Genomic DNA, 19,325 nt, shown 5'->3' with positions numbered 1-19,325 from the left:
CCCCATATAACGTTACCTCCATTTTTCCGTATTTTGAGAATTTTAACTACAATTTTTTACCGAATTTTTGACATTTGAAACTCCTATTGGTCACAACACTTCTCCACCAAAAGTATAATGGTACCTCCCGATTTTCGGTATTTTGAGGGTTTTGGCAAACATTTTTTTTTTGACGGAACTACCCGAAATTTGACATTTGAGGTTTTCTGTTTTAACGAAACTTTCCAATCAACAAAAATGGTAAAGATAGGTCCATGTATTGGTATAGTCCCCATATAAAGGTACCTACCGGTTTTCGGTATTTTGCCGGTTTTAGCTACATTGTTTGACGGAACTACCCTTAATTTGACATTTGAAGTTCCCTGCAGTCACAAAACTTTTCCGAAAATTGTCAACATAGTTCCACACTTTAATATAGCCACCATATAAAGGTACCACCTGTTTGAACACATTTTTTACATTTGATTAGATAATTTTGGCACTTTGCATTTAATTTTGGAAAGGAAACTAATTATTCCATTATTAGTTAAGAATGTTTTATGGTGGAGAACTTGATGTATGCTTGTAAGACATGCCACATTTGTAAAGTTTCGACAAAATTGGATATTCAATTCAGAAATTATCGTTCTCATCAGTTGTTGTTCTAGCAAACCTAATACGTTTGCTCGTTCATCGCTTTTCAGTTATCTAGTTCAGGTAAAGGGGTTTATCCTTATTTGGGTCATGTGACCAAAAACATTTTTAACTACTCGTAATGTACATTGTAGCATGCTTGTGGATCTCAAATTTTATCTCAGTTACTTCGGCAAATCCTAGCTTTCTTTCACAATAACAGACATGCTTCTGTTAATTCGAGTAGTTTCTACTGGGTGCAAGACTCTCTGAAGTCGTGAGTCAAACAATACTATGGATACCCAATAGAAATCAAAATTAAGGTACTAATCTATTTTTACCATGGAAACGGTGTTGTTTTCCCCCTTTCACATTAAATATTAATTCCTAATGTTTTGTCAGCTGTTGTCAACGACATCGCATCGTACAATTGATTACTCTTTCTTGTTTAAATCACTCTAATTTTCTCCCTCTCTTTTTATTTGTCTTATAAATTATTTAAAACTATAGATGATGTCAACGTCACTACAACAACAACAATAAATATAATTATGTATAGGATCTTCCATTATTAACACACAATCAAAATGGTATTTGCATAAAGTAATAGCTAATATACTGAATGCGGAACGTGCATGGTGGGTGAGAATAGAAGAATTTCGTATAACGTCGTTTCCGATCACTCTTACGTTGATCATCATTTTGGCCATTATCCAATTAAGTGCCATGTTCTTTTGGTGTTTTGTATGAAATACCTGTCTGTCACTCGATTTGTTTTAATCTGAATTCTTGCGGTAGCCTTGAGGGCGGCTACTGTTTGTTCATTGATTGACAGCGCATAATTTGCAATGTTTTATTTCACAATTAAATTGAACGATTAGTGGAGATATGCAAAATTGCCTTCTAATAGCTTGTTCGAATTTAATGATGAGTACCGTACTTTATGATGAGTACTGATGGTTCTAAAAATCCGGGATTCATCTCCCTAAGGGTAGTGAGTTAGAATGTGAGAGAAAGGGAGATCGATCACCTCCGTTCTCTCCCGAAAGTTGTGAAAGTTTCACGGTGTAAAATAAGAGTCAGCTACCATTCGGAAAAAAGCTAAATAATTCAACACTATTCTTATCTTCGCCCATAATCTGAAAAAAAAAACATTGTTCCACAACATCCCATACGGGACAAGGGGGACTTCTCTCATATCAATGAGTGCACCCCGATTCATATTTAGCTCAATGACATGGGACCTACTGTTTATCGCCGAGTCCGAACTGCGTGTCATAAGACACCACTTGTGGAGAAGTTTTTCAAGGCTGAAATACTCAGGAAATGTCGCCAACATTACTGAGGGGTATTTTGCCACCGTTGAAAAATGTTTGATGTTGCCTGGCCGGGGAATCGAACCACTGACCTTCTGCGTGCAAGGCGGGCGTGCATACCATTGCACCACGGTGGCACCCCGCCCATAATCTGACTGAAGTTAAAAACTAGCAGATCAAAGACATTTTAGCGAACATGCTTCATGTTTTTCTCAAGCGAAAACGTGCCTTCTTTTAATAGCACATAAATATAGTGAGTTAAAATGTGTCGCGGTAAACGTTCCACCAATAAGAAGAAGAAAAACAAAAACAAGTAAACAAAATTAAGTTCGGCTGGGCCGAATTAGTTTCCTGTTAGGTACAAGAATTGTTTGAGCATGGATACAACAAATGCCTAAATTAGATCAAAAAATGTATCTAAACATTTGGACCTATGTTGACGATTTTTGGTGGAGGAGTTTCAGAACCTCTGGGAACATTAAACGTCAAATTACAGCTAGTTCGGTTAAAAATTGTAGCTAAAATTCTCAAAATACCAACAATTGTGAGGTACCGTTCTAGAGGGGCTATACCAAAAATGGACCTATGTGGAAGATTTTTGGCTGAAATGTTTCGGGGCCACAGAGAAAATTGAACCTAAAATATTCAAAATACCGAAAATCGGAAGGTATCGTCATGTGAGGGGCATATCAAAACATGGGCCTTTGTTCACAGTTTTTGGTGGAGATGTTTTGAGATCACTAGGAACCTCAACTATCAAATTACCGGTGGTTCGGTCAAAAATTGTAGCTAAAATCCGCCAAATACACGAAAATCGGGAGTTACCGTTATATGGGGGCTATACCAAAACGTGGACCTATGTTGACAATTTTTGGAGGCGATGTTTTGTGATCACTAGAAACCTCAAATGTCAAATTACAGCTATGTTGGTAAAAAATTGTAGCAAAAACCTTAAAATACCGAAAATCTGGAGGTACCGTTATATGGGGGCTACACCAAAACATGGACCTATGTTGACGGTTTTTGGTGAAGATATTTTGTGACCACTAAGAACCTCAAATGTCAAATTACAGGTAGTTCGGTAAACAAAAATTTAGCTAAAATTCCCAAAATACTGAAAATCGGCAGGCACCGTTATATTGGGGCTACACCAAAACATGGACCTATGTTGACTGTTTTTGGTGCAGATATTTTGTAACCACTAAGAACCTCAAATGTCAAATTACAGGTAGTTCGCTCAAAAAATGTAACTAAAATCCCCAAAATACCGAAAATCGGGTGGTACCGTTATACGGGGACCATACCAAAACGTAGGCTGACCATCGAACTTGACCTGCCTATGGAATGACAATCGGGTGCAAAAATATAGCGCTCTATCTCAATTATTGTGGACGCTAGAGTGATTACCACAGACGAGCATGTCTATATCGACTCAGAATTTTATCCTGATCCAGAATATATATATTTTATAGGATCGCAAAGTTATATTTCAATGCGTTACAAAAGGAAAAACAAACTTAATATAACCTCCATACTATGGTGGAGGATACAAAAAAATTTATGAGGCTTCGGATTAGTAATTGCTTCGATTCTAAATTACTCAACATCATTCTTATCCTCTGGCAAAAAGCAACTGGCCCTTTTCGTAGGTACCAAAAGAGTCACGGGATGATTTCCCAGATATAAAAGATTTCATACCTGCTTTTCACAGAGTTCAAATAGTGTGCCAAACATAGAGGTACACCACCTGCAGCATATGTAAGTCAACATTGCGCTGTGGAATTTAACCGGAATTTACCGTTAAAACAATCCTCAATGTTTGGGCGGAGGTACTAACTCAAGACAAAGCTTTTTGCTAATCATTACACCACGATTCCATCCGATTTCGTCATTATTATACCCTCAGTTTTTAGACTAACGAGGCTAACTCTCGAACGGATTAACCGATTCGGTCCTAAATTTGGCATTCGTAACCTTAGTTCAAGTTCGAAGATGGGTCATATCGGTCCACTCTCCACAAAAGTTGTTTTCGTTGCCTCCATTACGACCGTACACGTTTTTAAGGGGCAAGTCCATACTTCCCGAGAAAATAGCCCGAAAGATGTAAAAAACCACCATTTATAGTAGCTAGGGCGTACGATAACTCTCGAACTGATCAACCGGGTTGGTCCAAAATTTTGCTCTCGTAATATTTCGTAAAATAGTTTAAGTTCAAAGAAGGTGCGTTTAGGACCACTCCTTTCGGTACCTCCCTCACAGAAGTTCGAAAATATTCGCTAAAATTTTACGCGCGATATTTCTTAAATGGAGCAACCGATTTGGTCCAAACTTATAATAATAATTGTTCCACAAACATTCCAGATGGGACAAGGGGAGACTTCTCTCATATCAATGAGTGCATCCCGATTCATATTAGCTCAATCATATGGGTCCTACTCTTTATTGCCGAGTCCGAACGGCGTGTCCTAAGACACCACTTGTAGAGAAGTTTTGCATGGTTCGAATACTCAGGAAATGTCGCCAAAACCACTGAGGGGTATATTGCCACCGTTGAAAATTTGATGTTGCCTAGCCTGGGAATCGAGCCCACGACCTTTAGCGTGCAAGGCGGGTGTGCATACCATTGCACCACGGTGGCACCCAAACTTAGGATCTCGTAATATTTTGTTTAAACTTAGTTTGAGTTCAAATAATTGGGATATCGTTCCACACAACATTTTTGTTTAATGGCCTGTTCGATGATCCTTTGGAATTTTTTTACCAAAGGTACTCCTTTTGGTTCTGTTTACAGCGATATTATGTTTTTAGTGAGCAAGTACATGCTTCCTGACATAACGGTCCAAAATCTCTGAATTATTCGGTGACCAACTGATGTGACTCATGGGCAGATTCACACAGGCTGATGGTACACCTATCGAAAGAAATGATAATGAATGACTCCCAAAATAAGATCCACTTCTTAAATGGACAACAAGAATTTAAAGTTTCAATTTACACAGGCTGAGAGTGTATCTCTGTCGGCAAAGCCGACCAAAACTTTTTTACTTGTTTCTCTCTCAAATACCTACAGGTTCACTTCATTACGAAACGTTGGTTCTTATATTACACCAACCCGTGTTTGAAATTCTCTTTGCTACCAATAATTACAACAACAGGAAGAAAAAAATTTCCCCTCACATAACATTTATAATTAATAATATTTTATAGGCCTTCACATTTCATACAGGGAAAAAATAACGTTGTTGTTATTGGTAACAACAATAGAAAAAAAACAGAGCAGAAACAGAAAACTCCACATAATTACAATAATACTAATGTTAAATATTATTAATAATACAATACACAGTAATTTTGCAATAATAAAATTACTCAGATATCAGTCGTCGTTAACAGTTAGGGTTCATTAAAAGTACATTACCTTAATGCGGCCATATACCGATTTACGTGACGAATGTTTTGAACAATAGAATAATGTTGAAGGTCCAAGGTATGTGACACCACCTGCTACACCACTTCGAGTGGAAATTTTAAATAATGTCCTTTGTCCCAACACCCATACTTGGGTGGAGAACATTATTATTCAGCGCAGTGAAAATTAGTCCGTTGAAGATTTCTGTTGAACTACATGTGAACTACTGACTGACTGGCTGGCGCCACAATATTTCTTCCAAAAAAAGGAAGCACTTGCTCACCCGTACACACACACATGTACCCACAACAAAGGACTTTTTAAAGGAAATTTGGTAAACTTTCGTTTCAACGTTAGTATGGCAACACATAAAGAGTAAGAAAATGCCAACAAAGAGGAAGAACTAAAATCAATAACTTGTTCACAACGTTTGTCCTTTATTTCTCTTTGTCATTGCAACGGTTCTCTTGAACTCCAATATTGTTTTATGTTGCTTTACTCGTTTTTTATTATGTATTTATTTTTATTATATAAAAAGTATGTATTTAAAAAATTTTATTTTTTGTTTATTTTCTTTAGAATTTCACATTTTCGTTGCTTTGGTAAAATTTGTTTGCCTTTGATGTCACCGCCTTTGTTATTTATGTCCTTTTGTAGTTTTTAATGCGATTTCCACAGTTGGTTTTTTTTATACGAACAAAATCTAAAACTATGTCAGCACGCAAGGACTTTATTATTTGATTGCGTGTATTTGAAGTACAGCGCGGGACATTACATTCCAGCGTTTGTAATGAACTCGAAAACACTGAATTAACGACTATTCTTCGTCCATTGTTGGGTGTTGCGCGCCTTGCGTGTTCCAATGAGATTTTTGTGTGATTCAGCGAGTTAGTAATGCCATAAAATACCCCAATGCTAACGTCTTTGTGTGCAGGCATAGTACAAACCAGCACACACCCTTTTGGCATTTAACGATAACAACAACAAAGAATCATTGCTCCCACTACCACTCGTTTATAGGGCGGCGATAATGTCTGTAGCCAGAAACATGAACTCTAGCAACCTTTTAGGTTTTCACTTTCAAACTATTCCTTGGGGATATTTTAATTCAGGATAGCACATTTTTCCTGCATATAATCCACCGTAAGGATAATTGAATAAAATTGTTAATTAAAGAGTAAAAGTGAAGTACCTCCCAGAAGGCACAAGAGTAGTTTTCTCTCATGTCGGAAGTGAAGACCGATCCTATTCTCATATCGCACCTACTTATTCCAAACCTAAATGAAATATTTTACGACACCAGTAATGGGTGCAATTGTAAGCCCAGCTTTGATTTCCAGTCCAGGCAACATCACATTTTCAAAGATGGCAAAAATAAATATCAGCCAAATGTTGTCGACATTTTTAGCCAGGTAAAACTTCTTTCCAAGTGGTGTCGTAAGGCACATCGTTCGGACTAGGCTATAAAAGGTAGGTCTCATATGATATTCATGTATGTATGTAGTAATGGAGAAGTTGCAGATAGCTGAAATAAAAATGTGGCTAGAATTTAGCTAAACATGACAACTGCCATACTGTGATTTAGAAGTCGACTTCATTGGCCCAAACCCTATGTATTTTGACAACCATTTTTTTAAAGTGGATATTTTTTAAAAATTTCTCTTGTTAAAAAATTAGATTATTACGTAATAAGAAATATTATGATCGGTCCATTCGTTTTCGTGCTAAAGTAGGCAACGAAAAACGCATTTTAAAAACAGTGCTTCGTATGCGGCCATTTGTCATAAAACTATGCACATTTTTTCAAGAAAATATGCCCAAAATGGCTCAAGATGTGCCCTTTTAAGATGCACTAAAAATGTTGTTTACTGAGAATATCGTGACTGAGTTTTTGCTGCACGATACTTTTAAGATTTAACATTTTACATTGAATATTTTATGTCTTAAGTTTTATAATTTATATATTATAATTAATATTTTATATTTTATATTTTATACTGTATAGTTTATATTTCATTTGTGTATTTTATATTTTATATTTTATATTTATAATTTATATTTTATATTTTATATTTTATATTTTATATTTTATATTTTATATTTTATATTTTATATTTTATATTTTATATTTTATATTTTATATTTTATATTTTATATTTTATATTTTATATTTTATATTTTATATTTTATATTTTATATTTTATATTTTATATTTTATATTTTATATTTTATATTTTATATTTTATATTTTATATTTTATATTTTATATTTTATATTTTATATTTTATATTTTATATTTTATATTTTATATTTTATATTTTATATTTTATATTTTATATTTTATATTTTATATTTTATATTTTATATTTTATATTTTATATTTTATATTTTATATTTTATATTTTATATTTTATATTTTATATTTTATATTTTATATTTTATATTTTATATTTTATATTTTATATTTTATATTTTATATTTTATATTTTATATTTTATATTTTATATTTTATATTTTATATTTTATATTTTATATTTTATATTTTATATTTTATATTTTATATTTTATATTTTATATTTTATATTTTATATTTTATATTTTATATTTTATATTTTATATTTTATATTTTATATTTTATATTTTATATTTTATATTTTATATTTTATATTTTATATTTTATATTTTATATTTTATATTTTATATTTTATATTTTATATTTTATATTTTATATTTTATATTTTATATTTTATATTTTATATTTTATATTTTATATTTTATATTTTATATTTTATATTTTATATTTTATATTTTATATTTTATATTTTATATTTTATATTTTATATTTTATATTTTATATTTTATATTTTATATTTTATATTTTATATTTTATATTTTATATTTTATATTTTATATTTTATATTTTATATTTTATATTTTATATTTTATATTTTATATTTTATATTTTATATTTTATATTTTATATTTTATATTTTATATTTTATATTTTATATTTTATATTTTATATTTTATATTTTATATTTTTTATGTTATATTTTGTATTTTATATTTTACTTTAATTTTATTATTTTAAATTTAATAGTTAATATTTTATGTTTTATATTTTATATATTTATATTTTATATAGAGGGTTAAGTTACTGATGGCATAAAAGTGCTGCAGATTATTTTTTGTGAATGACTATAAATTATGCTCATCATAGACCACTTCTCCATTCTAAACTAAATCCTGGATATAAACATGTGTGGAATGTGTCGACGTGATTGATGTTCATGTGTATTGAACATCAATCACGTCGACACATTCCACACATGTTTCCATAATAAGACCCGAATAACATGAAAAACGTTCCAATCCATGTCAGATGATTATCCTTACAGGATAATCTTGTGAAGCACCTATCCCCACAATTTTAGCTGGAGAAGTCACATGACTGCTAGAAACCCTAAATGTCAAATTATAGGTAATTCGGCCAGAAAATGTAGTTAAAACCGTAAAAATACCTGAAATCGGGAGGTGCCGCCATATGGGGGTTACAAGAAAACGTGGACCTGTATCCATAATTTCTGATGGAGAAGGTCCTTGGTCACTGGGAACCCTAAATGTCAAATTATAGCTAATTCAGTATGAAACTGTAGCTAAAAATGTCAAAAACCCGGAAATCGGGCGGTACTGCTATATGGAGACTGACCAAAACGTAGACCTATGACCATAATTTTTAGTGGGGAACTTTCTTGAGCTAAAAACTTGTAGCTAAAAGCTTCAAAAAGAAAAGAAAACGTGGACCTTTGTCCATAATTTTTGGTGGAGAAGTTTCTTGCTCAAGGGAATCCCTAAATGTCAAATTACAGCTAATTCGGTCTGAAAATATGGCTAAAAACTTCAAAATATCTGAAATCGGGCGGTACCGTTGTATGGGGGCTACACCAAAACGTGGACCGATATAGCCCATCTTCGAACTTGATCTAAGTTCACATTCAAACACATGTATGTAAACTTTCAGGTGTGTAGCTCGATTCTTTCGGAAGATAGCGTGATTACAACAGACGGACAGGGCTAAAACGACTTAGAAGTTTACACTGATCAAAAATATATTTACTTTATAGGGTCGCAAATGATTATTTCGATGAGTTACAAACGGAATGACAACCTAAATATACCCTCCATATTATGGTGGAGGGTATAAAAAAATCCAAACAACTTTCTACAAATTGTAACCCAAATGTCGATTTACAAAAACAAGGAGGGTAAATACAAAATAGGTCATTCAATCACTCTTTCATTTTTAAACGGAGGTTGTGCTTAATTAAATATATGTATGTAGATTTATACAGATTAATAGGCAATGTTTTTCAGAGACATTGACTATTCTTGCCCTTTTCCGGCATTGTCAATCTATTGGCAAAAATTTGCCTCCAATTTTTATGACTTCACTAAATATGCAGAAAGGGAACAAACAAAAAACGTTAAATGACGCGAAATTTATATCTGCAATATATTCATGTGTAGACATATTTGCAATTAAGTGCATAAAGTAAATTACAATAAACAATATTCAAGATAAGAATGGACTGAATGGTACTATACCCTGCCAAGTGGGTGTTGTTTTGGTTGGTGGCGGTGGTTACCCTTTCTAATATGAATGGATATGATATGACGTTTATAGATTGAATCATTTCATAAAGAAATGGGAAATATTGCAATGTTTTATTCACAAATGTTGGTTTGGCTTCAAGTTGTGCGCAATACCCGATTTAAATGACGTCAGAATATTCATAATTTATGTAGGTCACAAAAACAAACAACGCAGATTTGGGGGTTGGTAAAACGAGGGGTGAATAAAATAAGATTTGTGAAATTTGTCGTGGTTTCTCGAAAAAAAAAAAATCATTCATGACATTAAATTTATTCTACGTGTGTATATTGTACTCAACTAGACCTCTCTGTTATTTTTTTCTTTTTGGTCAAACTAATTAATTTTCAATGATAAATTGTTTCAGAATACTACTTACATGTATAACAGCGGCATTTTCTTCCGTCTTAACACCATCCATTTCCATGCGATTGCGTGACGCTGCTGCTGCCTTTGCCTGTTGATAATCAATATCACCGGTTTGTAGCCGTTTGCTTTCCGCCAAATTGCTGGTGGCTTGTTCCGAACTAAAACCATCGGTAATGACTTTTGTTTTTGATTCGGTTTTGGTACGTTTTTCTTCGAATTTCACTGTATCCACCAGGGTACCCTTTGAACCACTCAGACCATTGGTGGACAATTGATTGGAGGCTTTAACCAAATCCATATTTAGATTCATTTCATTGTCATCACTGTCATCGGGAAATGTGATACTTGGTTCATTGTTGCCATCCACAATGTTCTCCAAAGAGGAGCGTATCCTAGAAGAAAAGAGAAAACAATTAGTTTAAGAAGCAAAAGATTTGAATATTTCAAAACAAATCTTACTTTTTCTTAAGTTTATTTATGGCATCGCTACTGTTGAGGCCATTGAGATCGTTTATGGAGGGCGGTTGATGATGACTAAGGGTTCCCGTGGAACCACTTAAGGCGGCGGGTGATGCATTACGGCCCAGGGCCAAATCATTGATTTCGGACATGGAATTTTTAAATTCGTTCATATCACGTTTCAATGCTGCTGCTTTCATTTCTGTTGAGGTCGATGATGATGACGAGGACGATGATGAAGTAATGTGATGTAGGCGTGATTTCTTTTCGACGCGTGTGGTTGTACTACTACTGCTGCTACTGTTAACGACCTGTAAGTAGTGAAAAAGGAGGTAATTAGTAAATCGGCGATAACAGGTATTACTATAAGAAAATATGTGAGCTATAAAGACACCTTTATTTCTAATACCTGTTTTGGTTAATTACTAGTTTAATATTTTTCTACCTGCGAATTTTGACATGTTTTGGTTTTTGTGCCAAATATTATTCAAATAATATATTACTCAATATACAGACTTCCAGCTGCTAATATGTGTGCATTGTATGCAAGCAAACATATATGAATGCATAGGCTATCAACACAATTGCACAAATAATCTCATGTACACAATCGGTGTAATGTTTAGCTCCTCGCGGTCTTTGGAAATTTGGTTTGCTTATGTGTCGGTGTCCTTGCTTGGATTAGAAGCTCAGACTAATGTGACCCTTGCACAAGAGACTAGAAACTGTGGCCATCATAGACCAAATCTCCAGCCTAAACAAAATCCTGGATAATATCATGAACAATGCAAATATGAGAATTTTTCACATATTCTTACTATTTAAACAAGTTCAAACACCGATAAAAAAAACCATAAAAATATTTTAACATTTTTTTAAAAAATGTTTAAAAACATTTACATTTGTTTCCAAAGTTCAAAAAAATCCTTCTTGGGTTTTCATAAAACTCGTATATCAGGCAAAATGCCTAAAATTGTCTTTTCCATTTCAAAAAAATAAAAAAAATTTTTGATACTACATCAATGATTTTTGGTACATAGATTAAGAAAAAAATCAGCATTCCAAATCTGATTACTAAATTTCATTACTAACTTTGATCGTTGCGCGCAAAAGATATGACCGTTTTAATTATGATAATAAGAAAAAATTCTAAAAAAAATCACGGCGTAATATAGTTAGCTGTTGTATCCTATTATCGTTAACTGAATTCGTACCCTTTGCGATGATGCAAAAAATAATCGCAAAGTCTCAATGGATTCGCGAAAAATCAAATTTGTTAAAAAATTTCACGTATTTACAAACATATTTTTGAAAAAATAGCGCTCATAGTTACGAAAAATATATAAAAAAATTATAACAGCATCCAGACATTTTGAGGAATAAAATGAAACCTAAGTTGTGAAAGTTGGAGCTATAGTATTCATATTATTTGCAAAAATACGAAGAAAATATTACGAAAAAATTAAAATCATATTATTCCTATTTTATTTTTTTATGGTTTTATAGGAAAAGTTGGAGAAAAAATTTTTGAGTTCTTCGGCATTTTCGTCAATTTCACGCAATAATGATGATATTTCGTTGTAACAAATTTTTCGCTTATAGTTTTCCTATTGGATAATATTATTAGAACCTTATATCAAATCACAAGGAATTCCAATGGTGGCATAACGTTAAAATAATGATATATTGAATATTACAACATTTGAGATGCATATAAACCGCGCAATTGTGAAAATGACATGATGCACATCCGATTTTCCAACACAGCGAATCAATCCCTCTTATTTGATGTACAGTTTGTCAAATTCTATTTGGCGGCCACGATGTAGCATCTGCTGCATATTAGGGTGCAAAATACAGTAAAATGGTCATAATTTCCCCGAAGTGCATTTACATTTTATGCGCATCCGATTTCAATAATCACCATTAAAAAATACATCCTTCTATACCGTTTCAATGCAATCCATCAAGAACCGTGGATGTAGCATCGCACTTAATTTTTAGAAAAAATCTATTATATCTCTGGATCAGCGATAGTTTTGAAATATCTGTTTTCGTGCAGTTTAAACACGCGTATCGATCTATTTATTTAAGTAGAACTGACACATCCAAAACGCGTTTTAATATGCGATATTTTCAAAATAATTTTTTGCAAATTTTCGAAATTTGAGGGGTATCATATCCGCCGATCTAGTGGGTGGATTTTTACGCGTCGTGGCTTGTTAGATTCAGAACGTAAAAAAACTAAATTTACGCGGGTTTCCACGGAAATCCAATGACGTTTGTAAATTTTAAACCAAAAAAATAGGTTTTTGAGAAAAATTTACGCACAAAAATTTCGTGTTTAGGCGCAGATTACTGTGATCCTGTGAGGGCTACACCCTCATGTTATACATTAAAAAATGCGAAATCGCGAGTACTACAATCCAATAATAAGCTTTTAGGGAAAACCTGCTGCGCGTCCCGATTAGAGCAAAAATTCAAAAAACCCCATTTTTCAGGTTTCAAAATGTCAGCATCCGTTTGAGGTAGATACAGTGGATATATTAAAAAATCATACATTAGAAACTTCAACTCTGAAGTGTGCTCTTTAATTTCTCCTTTGAGCATTAAGCTCTACATTGTGTTGTAAAACTACTAATTGGGAAATAACATAATGAAACTCGTTTATTTCAACGATTTTTTCCGATTTTTTTACATTAGTACGACCACAGCTTCCGCTCAAATTATTATTTTAAGAAACCCCTCGGTGAATCGGGCTAAAACAGTTTATTTTGCCGAAATGCGGTCAAAAGTTATGGTATAGTAAAACTGATCGCGAGTTACAATACCTCATACCTCAGTTTCAACATAAGTTAATTTTCTACAAAAAGCTTGATATCTCCTATAAAAACTCGTATATTAAAAAACTCATATATTATTGAAAAAACCCACGAAATTTAAAAAAATTTAAAAAAATGTGAAACGGACGTAATGGGCCTGGTACAAAAGTATATATTGGCTTTGTTCCAAGCTGTTCCCTAAAAGTTCTAGTCCACTAAAGTTGGAATTTCACTAAAATTTAGGACAAAAAATTGGGGTTTTGGCCAGGAAAATCGATTCCTGAACCACTGTGCGTCGATAAGCTCTGCCGGTCAGCTGTCTTTTCGCTCTTCGTTCACCTTTTCTGAATCGTACACACGTATACATTAGGTTTATGACTTTTTGACATTTTTTCTCAAAATTGATTTCCTTTAGTGAGAATGGACTTTTGCCTATTATATTATGTAAAATTTTCAATCTGATACATATGTATCTCCAAAACTCAACGAGTTACAGCTTATTTGCTAGGAGCGTGGCATAAATCATCAAAATAGTTTTTTGAGGTTATGCACTTAAGCACTTCAAATCATGCTTGATCTAGCACAGGAATTTAGCACTGATATCTGGCTAGCTCGTTTAGTTTGTTATTTTATTTTTTGTGTAATATTTTTTTAAGTTGGGAAGTCAAATTGCAATCGACAACTTAAAACGCGTTTTTCTCGAAACTTTATTTTTCGAGATGTGTCACACTTTGAGCAAATGAGCGATATGTTCTATTTTTAGAATATTTGAGGTGGAATTTGTTTTCAATTTCAACACACTTAATATTTTTATTCTATTTTATTCCGCTGTCTGCTGGATTTGATCTTGCGAAATTTTGATTTGTAGTTGAACACACTAGGCCACGAAGATAAAATGTTGTTTAAACGCTTACATATGCTTGCATGTTTAACAAAAACTACCCGGGCGGCGGTGAGCGTTGAACACACAACCCTCGGATTTATAGTCGGACACACACGCTCTGTGCCACCGTACTCATAACTTAGTAAGGGGTAACATAAGTAGTTATTTTTGTTTACATTACTTTGTAATGGCTTACATAATGACTAACGGATCCGAATTTTTGCTGGGATTGGTTATTTTAATTGGTCACTGTATGATTTTTTTGGGTTTTATTTTGAATCATAGAAAAGTGACTTATGTTGCTATTCTCCTAATTCCATCTGTTAATTTCTGGCCAGAAAACTACTCATAATTTTTACTGTTTTTTGTTTCTTTAGTTTCCTTTTTTATTATTGTTTTTTTTTTCGCATTTTACCGCCTATCAATTTTCTACATTAAATTGTTGTTATCAATTTTGTTGTTGGTCCCTACCAAAATACATAAGTGGGGTCTTAGCGTAGGTTTTTATACACAACTAAATGAAGGCTCTTGATTTTAAAAATATACAATTTATGCAATTTCTATATATAGAATATTATAAGAAGCTTATAAGTTTTCAAGTATTTCGGAATAAATATAGGTTGCATTGTGAATGGCGTCAAATAAAAATAGACACAATTATAATTTGTTTTCAAATTAAATAAATTCAATATTTTGTTGTTGCCTTTTTTATACATTTTTGATGCAAAATATTTCGTAATCTTAACTAATGACAAAAGTGGTTAATTTAATTGCATGAACATATACATATGCATACATGCTCCTGTGTTTGTATATAAACACACAAAGGTATATGTACCCGTTTTAGAAGTTTTAAATTTTTAATTCATTTATATTTTAACCCCCATTATTACAAGTCTTCTTTTGTTATATTTTGGATTTACCGAACAGATTAAGAGCGTTCCGCTTAACATAAAGTTAAAAGTGATGATTGAATTTCAAGGAGGAGCTTCATGGCATTAACTTTCAATGTAAAAAGCATATTTTTAATGCCTCCAAATTGGTTTATTTTGCGTTTTCAAATCAATCAGATAGTAAAAGAACACATATAATAATGGCCCTAAATGTGTGAATGTCACATGTAAATAAAATGAATTCCTAGAATATCCTCTTCCCATAAAATATTCAACAATTATTACCAAAACACTAAAAATAGACCAAATCACTTCCCATTAAAAAAAGACAACAAACGTTTATTTTTAAATATTATAAAAGACCACATGTTTGTATATAAGTACATATCTACAAGTTCTTAAGAAACATGCCAAAATTTTTGTCATTTTTTGGCACAGCTCTTTATTAGATAGTTAAAAAAATAATATAGATTTTATTTCTGACTTTTCCTTTTTAAGTGGGAAATCACAAAACGTCAACATCTATTTTTAGTTGATATTTTTGTGTCAGTCAATCATTCTTTATATACTTATTTTAACATCTTTTGTACAACAATTAGCAAAAGCAGGCAATACAATGTTTTTACCTACACATTTATGTAAATTAAATGCAAGAAAACTAAAAAACTGTTTTACCTCTTACATTTGGTCGCGTTTTTTCAAATTAGAAAACAATGAATCTTAGCAAATATACTCAATCATCATAAAAAGAAAACATAAATAAGTACAGGTCCCACATTTTAAAAAGAATTATCATTTTTGTAGCCACGACCAAGGGACCGATGGAATTGGTCGCTATAACCGATATGTCGTTATACGCGATATTTGTTTTGTGTGGGATATAAATTGCCTCAACAATTTGGGACTTTGACTACAGTTGCAAAATTTTAAATTAAATTAAATTTTAAGGCGCTTATGCCCAGCAAAAAATCCTTACTAAATAATAGGCTTTTATAGTACTTTTATGTTGTAGTAACTGCCTACAAAACCCCCTACTAACCCATTATTTTAACAAGAGCATGTCGCACTGAATACCTAGTTATTCCATGGCCACTAGAAGTTGAATAGTAAGAAAAAAAGAAGATATTTTTATAACAGTTGAAGTGAAACTGTTTCAATTTCAACACAGTTTACAATTGTATTTTGCTCTCGACTGGATTTGATCCCGTGAACTTCTGATTTGTAGCGGAAGACACAACACGCTTTGCCACACGTATGAAAATTAAGGGCCGTTTAATCGCATACATGTTCACAATCATGTAGCGAACAGCTGTGATGATGCCCCGTAACATTCTTTCTGTTATCCGAACATCAAAAAGATTAAACATTCTTCTGAAGCGGGAATCTAGGCCAATTTGCTTTCCCATGACACGGACCAGGTGACACGTTGTTTATCTCTGAAAACTATGGCCCTCTCTGCTAATTACGGTGGAGCTGTCCTCATTGAACATAGAGCTACCAATCTGATGGGCAAACGCTACATCCCTCTGGTCATTACCTAGGACCGAATGCCATAACTCATGATGAATATTAAAGCCCCCTAAGACCAGCCGAATATCACCTACAAAAAGAGGCCTAATGTTAGTCGGCGCGATGTATACGAGTACGTTGAGAAACTCTACCTCGGCAGTTCCACGTCTGACTGCTACACACATTCCAGGTTTAAGCTAGATACGTCTGTATTAAACAGACTGGTGCAATAGGAAAGCTATTCCCCCGCCTTCACTTCTGGTGCGATCCTTCCTCAGTATGTTGCATCACAAAGTGCACTATTTCCTCGATCTTACCTCGGAATCCATTCCCCTTAAATTGGAAAAATAATACATTTCCAGGGTTGCTGTTGGGGGACTGCGGCAGAGTCTCGCTACATAGTCCCTCATAGGGCGACATTATATCCACCCCCTGAGATACAATCAGTCCCGCGCCTTGTCATCTCTCCATCAACTTGTTTGCGCCTGCCGATTCTGCAACGCCATGTCGCATGTATTCATACGCCTTTTTAGTTCATCATCGCTCATTTTTATGATATGGCCTAGCCAACGCAATCGTTGCATCTCGATACGTTTAACTATATTCATGTCTTTGTATAGCTGATATAGCTCGTGGTTCATACGACGTCGATATTCACCGTCAACGCAAATCGGCCCGTAGATCTTCCGAAGAATTTTCCTCACAAACACACCATGCACTGCCTTATCTGCTTGCGCAAGTACCCATGCTTCGGAGCCATACATTAGCACGGGTAGTATCAGCGTTTTGTATAGTTTTATTTTTGTTTGACGAGATGTGGCTATGTTTTTAAATTGCTTACTTAAACCATAGTAGCATCTGTTGGCCAATACAATTCTTCTTCTTATTTCACAACTGATGTTGTTTGCTGTGTTTATGGCAATGCCGAGGTAGACGAAATCTTTAACTACGTCAAAATTATAGGTACCAACTTCCACAGTTGGTCCGAACTCTATGGACGCTTTGCGCGTCGACACCATCAATTTGGTCTTTTCGTCGTTTACTGCCAGACCCACTTTCGCAGATTCTGCTTCGACCTTCCTAAAGGTATCAGTTACTTCCTTTACTGATCGTCCCATGATGTCTATGTCATCAGCATAAGCAAGTAACATGTGGCTATTGGTGTAAATTGTGCCATTTCTTTTGACATTTGCATCTCGTATTACCTTTTCCAGCAAAATGTTGAATAGGTCACACGAAAAGCTGTCTCCTTGTCTGAAACCTCTTTTGGTACTGAACTGTTCGGAGAGGTTCCTTTCAATTTTAACTGAGGACCTAGTATCAGTTAAAGTCATCTTACAAAGCCGGATGAGATTTGCGGGGATACCAAATTCAGACATTGCATGGAATACCTTTGATCGGAGGGGACTGTCGAATGCTGCTTTATAGTCGACAAAAAGGTGATATGTGTCGATCTGCATCTCTTGGGTATTCTTCAGGATTTGCCGCAGGGTAAATATCTGGTCAATGGTGGACTTGCCAGGTCTAAAGCCACATTAGTATGGTCCAATTATTTCGTTGACCATTGGCTTTAGTCCTTCGCACAATATCCCTGACACTATCTTATAGGCAATAGGGAGAAGACTTATGCCCCTGTAGTTGGAGCATACAGTCTTATCTCCTTTCTTGTGGACGAGACACAGGATGCTCAGGTTCCAATCGTTGGGTACGCGTTCTTCCTGCCAGATGGTGCTAACTAGCTGATGCATACACCTTATCAGCGTGTCGCCTCCGGTTTTAAACACCTCGGCTGGTAAGCCATCGGCTCCTGCTGCTTTATTATTCTTCAGCCGGTTAATTGCTGTTTTTACCTCATCTTGGCCGGGCGGTATACATTCTATACCATCTTCTGGGATTGGATCTGTGGTATCATCGTCTTCGCAGATTGGAGAAGTGTTCCTTCCATATCCTGAGCACGCTATCTGTACCTGTTACCAGATAACCTTGCTGGTCTCTACAGGAGGATGTGCCTGTACCAAAGCCATCTGTTTGATGTTTCACTCTTTGGTCGAATTTTCGGACTTCATTCTGGCTCCTGTACATCTCAATTTTTTCACACTCCCGCTTTTTCATTTCTCTCCTTTTCTCCCTATATCCCTCTAGTGCGCTACGCGTTGCTACTGATTGTAAAGTAGCTCTATATGCCGCATTTTTCTCTTCGGTAGCAGCACGACACTCCTGGTCATACCATGAATTCTTTGTGGAGGTCTCTGGTATCCAAGTATGGATTTTGCGGCTGTTTGCATGGAGTGGGCAATATTTTGCCATTGTGTTGTTATGTTATCGGGACAAGGAGTGCTCTCATTAAGCAATTGGGCTAGTTGAGTGGAATATGCTGTGGCTATCTGTTCTGTTTGCAGCCT

General features: G+C 34.1%; 1 protein-coding gene across 35 annotated transcripts in view; it reads right to left on the bottom strand.

The window, feature by feature from the left end:
• Window positions 1–19,325, bottom strand: part of Sarm (sterile alpha and armadillo motif) — a 374,264-nt gene that overhangs the window by 37,869 nt on the left and 317,070 nt on the right. For all 35 annotated transcript variants that reach the window (XM_073980092.1, XM_073980094.1, XM_073980109.1 and 32 more), the window contains 2 exons: window positions 10,817–11,127; window positions 10,368–10,749 (listed from right to left, as the gene is read on the bottom strand). In XM_073980092.1, the coding sequence (XP_073836193.1) occupies window positions 10,368–10,749; window positions 10,817–11,127 (693 nt within the window). The remainder of the gene's footprint in view (window positions 1–10,367; window positions 10,750–10,816; window positions 11,128–19,325) is intronic.

The sequence above is a fragment of the Musca autumnalis genome, unplaced genomic scaffold (genome assembly GCF_047663935.1).
Source record: "Musca autumnalis isolate F117 unplaced genomic scaffold, ASM4766393v1 scaffold_4, whole genome shotgun sequence".
NCBI lineage: Eukaryota > Metazoa > Arthropoda > Insecta > Diptera > Muscidae > Musca > Musca autumnalis.
Note: the sequence above shows the minus strand (reverse complement) of the source record. Positions and strands in the feature narration are given on the sequence as shown.